Below are 12312 nucleotides of genomic sequence, written 5' to 3'. Positions count from 1 at the left end.
TAAGTTTAATTAAAAAAACGTGTACGACTCGTTTAAAGGATATGCGAAACACTTTGTGAATTCATCACGAAACAGGATGGGTTTAAGTAATTAGTCTATAATCCAGTTTAATGTGTTACTAAAAGTTTAATATTTGTAGTTTCCTTTTTATGTTATTGTGTGCTTATTCACGTTTTTTAATGATACTTATACATTCATCTTGTTGTATCCTGATAGTTTCGGGTCTTTTATCGTGGATTTAACTATAAATATTTATCAAAGCAAACATTTGCACTATACATCGATACTAAAAAGGAACTATTTGATTGTTTGCTTGTTTGTAGTAAATAGATAAGTTTAGACAACTTTGTAGTGATCTTTCACTGTTGGAAAGTTACACTACTCCTCGGATGACATTTATCACTAGATTTTTTTTATCCGTGCGGACAAAGTCGCCGGCAACTCGATAGTTAATAAAAATGTTGTAATATTATTTGATAATCTCAGACATATTTTTCTATGAACTCTAAAAGACTAGTAATAGGACACTACATTCAGCATAAATAATGTCATAAAATCTTGTCAATAATATTTTCATATAAAAAAAATAATAATTTTACACAGACGTTCTTGGTAGAAGGTAATATGAATTTTAAAGACTTGCGAACTTCAATATTTAACGAGGCAAAGTTTATGTTAGTGATGTGCGTAGTCTATAACATATCGATAATCAAGAAGTTGTTAAAGTCGCTGTCTGTATGGACAGTTACGAGGCGAGGGCTCGACGGCGGCCGCGTATGAATTAGTGTAGCCTGGTAGCCGGTGGAGATTTAATGCCGACGTGGCCCAGCACTAATTGGACCGGGTTCGATGCCAAGGGCGCGAAACACTTCAATTTATTTCATTCCATAATTGTTTTTGAGATGTAAGATAGAAAGGCAAGCTACTGTTATTCTAATGTGTACAATTTTAAACGGACTTCTCTCCAATTTTTTTTATTCGACTGACTAATGAAGGCAACGTTTTTAGTACAATTTCATAAGAGTATAAATTATATTTGTTTCAAAACACAATAATTATCGAGTTCCCGCGTCACATTTCCATGTATACCTACATATTTTAGTAGTTTTAATTTTGATTTTATTACTTTTTTCACATAATTTAAAACAAGTGAATGTCAAAACGGTGTATAAACTTTTTTTATACATCATGAAATATTAAATAATCTCTAAATGGTATGATGTAATGAAGACCATACTTTACTAAAGCATTCGACATTAACTTCATGCATATTCAAGGCGTAAATATAACAAAACTGATTCGTTACAAACGTAACCATTCGCGACGCTCTTACTATAAATCGAGGGTGTCGATAAATTTGGCGGGCTATATAAATCGTGTTTTCAATTATCCACCGAGTACCAGCCGTCCGCGAACTTACTACTGCCTCCAGTATTTATTTTAATCGCTCACACCCATCAAAAACAAGACTGCTTTTTATCGTTACACCTCCTTAATTATAAAATGTTAGTTAACATCTCTTATCGTTGATTTCTGAGACCAAAATACCTTTTTTTATAAGTCAAAGGGGCAAACGAGCGATGGGACATGGACATCCGCAACACCAGAGGAATCGCAGATGTGTTATGTTATTATATAATATTGTTATCTCTGTCAATGATAATGTTTGATGATAATGATAATAAATATATGATTTATAAAGGAATTATGGTCTCAGAAACCAACAATTAATACTGTAAGAAACCAATATCTCTTTTAGTATCAATATTTCTGTTAAAGAATTTAGCTCATATTCAGAGAAGAGAATGTCAACAAACCTGCATAACTCTTTTGGCTTTTTTATTTTTTGACTTATCATCACCAGGGCTAAAAAATTAAAATGATTTAACTCATCCTTTTTTTTTAATATATTGTGTGGTAAAATGCGTTGCGCAGGCGCAGACGCCGGCGGCGGGGCCGATTGCCTCGTGCGCTAACTACGCGGAACTAATTCACTGACATCACCAAAAGGACCGCTTTTTGTCTTTGCATCACCAAACGTATATTTTGAACTGTCGCCACGAAGGAGATAACTTTGGGTTCCGTGACAATATAATCAGCTGCATCGGTTTTTGACCTCTGATTTTTGTCGAACTCTGATTTTTGCTGATGTGTAGATGGCGAATGTTGGTTTATTCCTAACAAATACTTTTCTAGTCCGATAATAGGCTTCGTTTCTTCTTCCTTGAATGTGTTATAACATTATCATCTCTCCGACCTCTCTTCACGACGACCACTCTTCCAGACTGAAATAGCGTTCGTTATAGGTTTTATAATAGTAAATCGTTTTCTTACATATGTAATTATTGTTCATGATATATATATATATATATATTCTACTGAACCCAAACCTAAATATACTTTAAAATTTTTCCCCCCTTCCGATATAAACATCGAGAACCCTTTTAAGAAACACTCGGTTGATTTTAAATGACCCGATACTTCTGTGCACTGAAAAAATGTACACGTGATGTGTCTAAAATTGTGGCCGAGTCATTACGTGTCTTGTCGCTACCGTTTGTAAATTATGTTTATCAGTTTTTATAACACTTCGTACGCATTTCAATAAAAATTAAAAATCGTGCAACTATTATTTTGTTAAATAAAAGTTTAAAAAGTTACAAATTGTGCCGTATTAAAAACATTAGACAACAGTAGAAATATTTGAAATGAAATAATTTACTGGCTGTACTAGCTATACTGGCTGTAATTAAATTGTAACCCGCCAGTTGCGCGAACGATATAAAGATAAAAAAACTTTAAGTAAATCGATTAAAGTTTTAATACGGACAAATTCGATTCCATTAATCAAAAAACGCTGTCACAATTTCAGCTTTCAACTGATTCAGTCAAATTCTGTGTAGTTACGTGTGTGGCGGCGCATGGTGGCCGCCGGCCCAGCTTCGTTGCGCCCAATTGCAACCGCGTATGTTTATTTTCCTGCCACGCAACATTTCTCTTGTCTTCGAGGCCATTTCGCTTTTTAATTGCAACTCTCAACACTTGACTGATTGGGCGAAACATTTTAGTTCAAACTTTGCTTATTTAAAATCTTTAAATATCAATGGAAACAATTTTAATAAGACGTTTTATAGTGAATATAAAATTGTAATGAACGATTTGTCATTTTAATTTATTGCTTTAAAAGTGTTACTTTAATGTTCATTGCTTTAATTAACAACATTCTATTGTTTTTGCACAAGTGTGAACAACGCTTTTCTTTGAAAGTTCGCACGCTTAGAGAATCGATTGTAAATCAATCTTTATTAATTAACAATAATATCGGATAATAACCATAAATATAATGACGCAAAAACAAGCAATAATGGTTGAAACTTCGGATTATATTGACTTGAACTTATACTAAAGCAAAAACTTGAAATTAATTATTCAAAGATAAACGAATAAACATTTCTATGATCAGGCGATTAAGATTGTTTTAAAGTTTGAAATTTGCTTTGTTAAAAGTAAAATAATTTACAAAAGGTGGGATTTTAGTCATGTTGTTCATACGTAAAAGATAAGAAAAATAACAAGACAAGAAGTAGCTCGGTATATGAAAATAATTTAATGGAATTGCAAAGATAATAAAAATATTTATTTCCTTTATGTCTAGTAGTATTTCATGATAATTTATAAAACAATTAATTCGACCCGACGTCTATGAACTCGACACAATAATGTTTCATTTTACAGTGTAGTTGTAGAACTAAGGAAATATTAATCAAATCGAGTACATTTTAATGCAATTTGCATGTCATGCATATTATCTATGGCTAGATACGGATGCATCAAGCATTTTCCATGCAATTGTGTTGTAACTATGACGTTTCGACTCATTAAAACGTTAAATTGCCTCCGAGATTATATAGATATTAAAGAAGTAGGCGAAGAAAACATTTTGCAATGCATCGATACGATTAATATTTAAATATAAATAGGAATGTTCGATGTTAAACGAGGGATAAAAACGAAATTCGCATGCGATAACGCGATCAGTTTCAATTGAGCCATTTATCGTTACTTTTTACCCGATAACGGGTGTATTGCATTTTTTACAGTATAATTGGTTGCTAATTCTCAAGTTTTGTCGTGCACTCGTACGCCTGTCTAATTTATCTGATCTTTATCGATTGATTTACAGCTAGGCGGCGTTGTGCGGCGTGTGCGCTGCATTTCTCTCATTTCCTGCGCTCGATTTATTGCAGCGCGCAGGGGAAGTTTTGTTACAATTAACACTATACATTTTCTATTACTTATTGTATCATAATTTATAATTGGTTTACATAATAATCTTCTATATATATAAAAGAAAGTCGTGTTAGTTACACTATTTATAACTCAAGATCGGTCGAACTGATTTAGCTGAAAATTGATGGGGAGCTTAGAACTAGGAGACGGACATAGGAACTTTTTTATCTTGTGTGCATTTTTTTTTATTCCACGCGGACGGAATCGCGGGTAAAAGCTACTTTATATATAATGATCGTAATTATCACTCATAATAGTTATATAATAGAAAATAGTTTTATAGTTTTAAAAAACTAGATGGCGCCACTGGAAAATATACCACACATTAACTTTTTTCATTGACTTAAAGAAAACTCTTTTATCATTCAACTATTGTGCATAAAAGCATACGCAATAAAGGGCTCGTTTCTCTGCAATTACCTTCAACACAAGCTTTCTAGCCGTCGGAAAAATTACAGCGAGGTGTTGTGCAGCATTTTCCATGGCATTGTGGCGAGCCTGTTATTTTCCCATTTGGCTTGATGTCTGCGGCCGATGCCAGATAGCCTCGCTCTCTGATCTAGAAACCTAACGTAATTATTCGCACGCACACCGACTTGCACACATTTGTACATTTTTAATAGCTATTGCGCTTTTACTTCCATCTTTTCTTTAAAAATGTTTACCTATAAGTGTAGCGTATAATATTTTCAGGCCAAAAGAAATTAAAAAACACAAACCATGAAAATATGAATGGATTGTTTGAAAGAGTATGTATGAAGGGAGTAAATTCAGATATGACGGCTGATAGATATGTATGGAGGAGTAGAACATACTGTGTTGTCCCGTTGCTTACTTTATACATTTCCAATAATAAAAATAATGCCTTTAGTGACCACTTAATATTTCTGCGTGCGATAGTTAATATAATTAAATTCAATGAATCCAGAGTATCTGAAAGAATCAGTCAATGTAATTTTAGTCAATCTAATGAATTTGGTTAGCACACAAACAGTTGTACTGGAAACTAGGTGAATGTAAGACTTTAGAAACTAGTTTACTCTGAAGTTTCATACAATCGGTAACAACGAACGTAAACTCTGTAAAATGTCTACCAATCACGCTATCGGCAAAGGCGGTGATACACTGCAGTTTTTATTTTTATACTGTTTAATTTAATAGCACGTTATATATGTAATTGAATTGTTCATATATTATGCAAAATGTTTACTATTTGATATATATTGAATTGTTTAAAATATAATATAACATAAACGAAAAATATAAGCAAACTTTATGTCTTTCTATATAAAGTTAACCCGTGAACTGACCGTTAATACTGTAGTGTGTTACAAGCATTATATCTAATCATTTATACTCGATAACACTTTTTTAAAATTAAAAAAAAAAGACTTTTCATTCATCGACCCAACTTAATCCGTAAAGTTTCTAACATTAAGGATTATGTAATAGTTAGTTAAAGTACCCTGTCTCTTCGTACATATACATTCTTAATATACTTTAATCAGTATTTTAAATATATTGCATAAGATTAAAACAATAAAGTAAGTTTATTAGTGATTCTAAGAAAGTCCCACGTGTGACGGATTATTGCATGTGTAGTGCATATCTTAGTTAGGAAGTGGCTCTGTCCGTACGTACGTTGTATTTCATCCAGTAATTATGATTGTTTCCCTTCGCGGAATGGTGCATGTTTTCCTGATAAGATTTGTCTACGAAGTCTTCGTGTAGTCTACGAGCATAGATTCAAGATTACAGAGGCTGAACGAGAAAGGGCGTTTTGTTTTCTTTAACATAAAGACTAGAATTTAAAACTTTTATTTATTTTTTCTTTTTAGCTCAACCTAGTTTTTTAATACTGAAATTACTAAATCTAAATTTAGCTTTGTGCTAATAGTTTCAGAAAAAAAGGTAGTTTATAAGTAGAAACTCTATTTTGAGATCCAGTATATTATAATTGAGTTTAGATTAATTTAATTAATTCCTTAATCAGTTTATTTATTTATTTTATTTAATTCCTTTGGCTCAACATTCCTATCATTGAATACAGATGTTAATTCAGTGTCGTGCTCACTTTATGCGCTAGCTTACTCGGTGTACACTCGGACAAACATACTCGTAGCGTCTGTACGTTTGTTTGTAGTGAAAACAGGTGGCAACGTAATTAACTTGATGTAATGGACAGTTATTAAGCAATTTCTGTAGTCAACCGGCGGGAAGCTCGGCTATTTAAACGCTGTAAAACTTAATATGAACCGATCCCACGTACACTATTTCTACGTACCTCTATGTTTGAATGCAATAATTGAACCTTTTATACCCTTGTTCTAACCTCAATGAGACCATTCTAATATTTTGACAAACTCTGATAACACACATATATTTTTCTACGTATTTTTGCACTTATGTGATTTAACCATTTTAAATTATAGAGGTTTGAAGCCAAAACTCAGTATTTGCGTTGTTGTCTGTCAGCTGGCTGGTCTATACAGTTTAAATGTACGTAGACATAATATGTCTTCCGTATGCGCCAGTAATGGTACTATAATCCATAAAAGGTTCCACATTTCGCATGCAAAGTTCGTAACGACGACCATTGCAAACTCAAGTATTTATCTTTCCTCTTTGAATATATTTTTTAATTTTCCTAAAGGTACACCGTAAGTATAGTCGAATGCACTTTGAATCTTAATTATTATAATTTGACATTAGTGACCACTATTTGAATATTAACCGTGGGAAATTTTGTTGGGTTAATTAAAATTCACAGACTGTTGCAAATAATTCGTCGACATTTTTTTTATAATTCATTGTTTCATTCATTTACAATTTAATATATTAGAAATTAAATAAAAATTAATATTTTACATTTAAATATAATTTCCTTAGCGTGTGCACCTACAATTTCATTAAGACAAAATAATCTTTAGGTATGAATTAATAAAATTGGAGTGTATATATGTTATATAAAAAAAAAAAAACTTTCAAGAACACGCTGTATTTGCGTTTGTGATAAAGGAAAAACAATTTTTAAAATTTGTATCTGTCGGTCCACAAATCCGCGTTTATTTCGGGTAATCTCCGAAATGACAGGACCTATTTTAAAGGGACTTTAACTAGAAGGTTGCTTATGTGTACGAAAATAACACTATTTTAAATTCCGCACTGATGGAATCGCGTGTAGTTTAAAATAAAAGGACTAGCCCTGGGTAGTAATCCTGTTAGTTAAGACAAATATCTATGTGACTTGTTTAGTTCTAGAAACAGAGTGTACGAGTACCAGTTTTGCGGTAAATACGTCTATCCCGAAAAAGTAACATGTTAAATGCGAGGAACGCGAAGGCTTTGCATTGACCCAATTCGAGTGCAATCAGCCGGCGAGTGCGGCGATGTTAATGCATTTTATATTGGTTCAATTGCGAGCAGAGACGGCGGCGGCGGCGCGGCATGCGCGCGATGTGTGGGCGATTCGCGGGAAGCCATTAGGGCCAGCGCGAATTGGCACGCACCGACAACTGACGGATTCTCAGGATATATCAGTTGCACGAAACTAAGAGCTTGTTCAACTGTTGTAAGCGTTTTAGAGGATTAATTAAGGAGATCCAAGTATTTGACCGAACTCCGTTTATTAAAATCAGGTAACTACTCGCGTAACTATTGTGACCAGAACTTGTTTCAAAATTTTATGCTAATGAAATATAAGAGTCATAAAGTAGCCTATAATGTAGTACAACTTTTTTGATTTTTCCAGGCCCTAGAGTAATCAAATACTGATTTATTTTTATTTCTTTTCGTCGCTCGGTCATTCCTCGTCCTAACTTTTGGTAAACAAGTGTTATAATTTTTTTTCTTTTTCACAATGATGGAGTCGTGTTTTTTTAACGTGACTAAAATGTAGTAAGCAATCAATTTAGTAAGTACTGTCTGTTTTTTATATGAAATATAATCGATTAATTTGAACATAAATTTTCGGGTTATTATTGTGTTAAACAAGAGCAGGGCCACAAGCGAGGTGCCGACGCAGGCGCAGGCGCAATGCAATCGTGCGTTTAGGGCCACATGCCGACGCTAAGTTCCATGGAAGGCGATGAATAACTCATTGTCCGTCCGTACGTCCGTCGTGACGCACGCTTCTCGGAAACTAACGATGCGGTGCAGAAAGTGACCGAGATAGTTGACCCGAGAGATGCATGTAACGCACCGAATTAAACATTTCGGTGATTTAAGACCGCTTGTGCTCATTTTTTTAATTTATTAATGCTGACATTAAAGTATATTTTGAATTTCTACAGTAGAAGTTTTCTCATTAGAATAGAGGAAAGAAATTAAATAAAATATATTTAGTTACAAATATGCATTGACTAGAAGCCTAGCTCCTTACACGCGGAAAATCTAGTGAACAAAATCACAAACAAAATAATTTATTTTAGCTCAAATTTTCCTCACCTTTTATATCTGTAGTCAAATCTTCAATTAAATATACTTACTTAATATATGTGTAATGTATAAAAAAATTAGAAATAAATTCATTTATTGAAAATCTTCAAATTTAAAATATTTAAGTAATTTTTCCTCCTTTAAGTAGTTCCTAGTATTGTCTTTATCCCTTTGCATCGAGTAACAATAGTTCAAAAATTAAAATGCTACAAGCAAACACGTAGAGATGTAAACTGGCTCAGTGTTAATGCGTGAAAACGAATACATTTCGCATTAAAGTCACGGTGTATTTAGCGTAAGTTATAGGACTATAACATCGAATATAAAGCGAGGATGTCAAATTCAAATGGAGTACGACAATTCCCACCGGGTCTGGATGCAATGACGAAGTGCATCGCTCTAATTAGGATGCTAGTGACGTTCCGTTCACGCATGTCGGCATCGGCCACCAAACAACTGAATATTCGCACACGACTATTGTGATACCACTTTATGGTCTCGGCTTGCCTTTATACTCCTTAGTTAGCATTCCAAATTGGTAACACAAACGTTTTTTTCATTTCATACCGCTTAATGTCATGTCATAGCAATAAAGAAGGAGCACGTCTACACAAGAGTTGTGACTCAAGTTTGTACGATTGTTAACCTCACAAATGTAATTGTCTACCAATTACTATGGCATTTGAATGACTAGTTTAAGTGAATTTGTTAAATTATTTTGCAAAAAAGACAGGAGATGAAAATATAACGTAATAATAGTATTAATATCAACGTTGCGATAGAACGAGGTTTTAGTTTTAAATAATTTATTTTCAAAAAGACAAAGAAAAAAATCACTTACATGAGAACAGTATCGCATATTGTACATAATACAATGTGGTCGCCGTTTTAGTTGTCAGTTTACTTTTCAACAACAATTTAAAATATATTCAGCTAGCTTTGATTTAAATTGGTTACATGAACTCTCATTTTAATGGGTGAAGGTAGCGAGTTATAAGCGAGAACTAATGAACGAATACGAAAAAAATAATGTTTAACACAATTTTTCATGAAAAATAACACTTTTATTGAATAGAAGCAGTTTCCCGCTACACATTCGCGCGGAATTAAAATAAAAAAAATCTAGTAATAAATATAGACTATGTCACCCGGCGATAGTGTTGCTTCCCAAGATTGAAGAAACTTTTAAATCGGTTAAGTAGTTTCGAAGCTTATTCAATGCAAACAAACAATCAAATCTTTCCACTTTATAATATTACAAGCTGTCGCCCACGAAACCGTCCGTGCGGAATTTAAAAAAAAAAACGTAATAACTAGCCTATTTGTTCTTCCAGACTATGTTCTACATCTGTGTCAAATTTCATCAAGATCCGTTGAGCCGTTCCGGAGATACCTTCAAACAAACATCCATCCATCTAAACATTCACATTTATAATATAAGTAAGATTGATAATGTGTACTAGTACGAAGTATACCTTCGTAGACAAATTGCTACGAAGTCTACGCACGAAGTCGAAGCATTGACATATTGAATTACCATATATTGAATTATATTTTACTAATAAATACATATTTCTTTTGTTACAGGTAAACAGACCGTTGACAATGAAGAAAGAGGGGATTCAAACGCGAAATCGCAAACTGAGCAGTAAGAGTAAAAAGAAGAAGGGGGGAATGGGCATGGGGGGAGGGGGAGCGTGCGCGCTCGCGCTGGGAGGTGTCATGGGGGACATGATCAAGCCGCTCGGAGATGCCACTAAAGGTTTCGGCGGATCAGCGTTTCCCTCTGCAATGGACTTTGGTAAGTTGAAATGTGAATTAAAAACTACGAATAGGATAAGGATTGGCTAACTAATACTACCCAAATGAAGTACTAAACTCCAGTAAAGTAATGTCTTCAATGTCTGTCAACGCAAACAAAGCTTCAATTACAGGAATTCATTAAATATATTAATAATTTGAGGTACGAGTTACGAAATGTTAGGATTTTTTAAGAACTGTGCTGGTACATGGTAACGCCATCTAGTAAAATTTAAATGTATTAACTTTGTAATTTTGTGATACAGGTCAGCACCAGGTGGGGCTGGTACATCCGGCGGCGGCGCACATGTCGCACTGGTACGGCGCACCGCACCAGGGCTTCGCCCCGCCACCCGCCTCACACAATCCTTACCACCATCATCACCTCGCGCAGCTCAATTCTATGGTGAGTATCTTAGTTATAATTTATATTTAGGTAAATAATGAAAAATGGCACCCGGCATTTAGTCTTTGTCTATTCTTATCGCAGTTATAAATACATTAAAAGTATAACGATTGTTATCTCTTGAGATTGTGCTTAAAAAAATATGTTTTTAACTTTTGCATTGTAATTTTAATCGATTTTTTTGCTTTCAGACTGGCTGGAGGAGTGAGTACACGTGATAAGTCAGTCTAAGAGCCCGACACTTCGAATGTATACAGCGGATGACGTCACGCCCGGCGAACCATTATAGAGAGAACGAAGACATCACAAAATAGTTACTGTGATTTCAATTAGAGATGATTAATTACCCGAAAGTAGTTCGTATATTAATCACTGTATGACCTTTGACACATCACATTAATTTTATAAGACTGTTAACTGAATTGATGTTTGTAAAAAATACCCGCACTAAATGGTTTTTTCCTGTTTCGGTTAACAGAATTCATTACAAATTGTTCATGCGGTTTTTATATACCGCGTTCGTTTTCCGCAAGTATTATTCTATTAGCCTCGCGTAGAAGATTTGCCGATGACTTTCTCACCCACTAACACCGCGCTAGTACTCGTATGCTCCGTACTGTAAGTTAACGCGTGACGTCATGACGCCATCGGCAAAGCTTCTGCGCACGAGTAATAGGTGCGTATTACATGAGAGTAACTAGCGAAATTGTACAGTATTATAATGTAATTTAGGGTCGTTTAATGTCCGTTTAGATGATTTATATATATACGATATAAGTAGGTATTGTTAAAACGAAGTATAATTTGTGTATTTTGTACATATACATATCTTATTAAGTTATATACCGTTCCTGTATAGATTGTTTTATTTTCTTTATTTTTAATTTAATATCAAACTATGCGGATCGCTATGGGAATTGTGATGTGTTCAAAGAATTATTATTCCACAGTGTTTTATGTACATTTGATTTATGTAGTCTTTATTAAATGAAATGCAATAGTAATTTATATAATAGATTATAAATGATGCAATTTGTAAATAATATATGTATCTAATCTGTGCGGATTTTACTTGAAGCTGCCGCCAAGATATTATTACAGGTCCACTCCATTGGTTACATTGTTCTGATCAATTTTTGTAAAGGTGTTCCTACACTAAGAGCATTCACCTAGAATCAAATTTATGATTCGAATTTAGAGCAATATGTTACAGATTTGTAATGTTCACTGTAATGCTCGTTTCTTATAACAGACGAATGTTCCCGATGTGGGAATACTTTTATCAGGCGCAGTAATATTTTGTTAACCTTGTACCTTTTGTAAATTTAAGATGTTGTGTGGCCATAAATTGTAAACGGTGATTCTGTTTTGGGGAGGTG

General features: G+C 33.8%; 1 protein-coding gene across 4 annotated transcripts in view; it reads left to right on the top strand.

Moving 5' to 3' along the window:
• The window catches only part of LOC106716547 (GATA-binding factor C), a 94055-nt gene extending 82330 nt beyond the window's left edge, over positions 1 to 11725 (top strand). For all 4 annotated transcript variants that reach the window (XM_045678203.1, XM_014510073.2, XM_045678201.1 and 1 more), the window contains exons 6-8: positions 10315 to 10528; positions 10794 to 10933; positions 11125 to 11725. In XM_045678203.1, the coding sequence (XP_045534159.1) occupies positions 10315 to 10528; positions 10794 to 10933; positions 11125 to 11151 (381 nt within the window). In that variant the 3' untranslated portion in view covers positions 11152 to 11725. The remainder of the gene's footprint in view (positions 1 to 10314; positions 10529 to 10793; positions 10934 to 11124) is intronic.
• Positions 11726 to 12312: the final 587 nt, after the last annotated feature.

This window comes from Papilio machaon, chromosome 6 (assembly GCF_912999745.1).
Source record: "Papilio machaon chromosome 6, ilPapMach1.1, whole genome shotgun sequence".
Classification (NCBI taxonomy): Eukaryota; Metazoa; Arthropoda; class Insecta; order Lepidoptera; family Papilionidae; genus Papilio; species Papilio machaon.
This window is presented reverse-complemented; position numbering and strand designations above follow the sequence as displayed.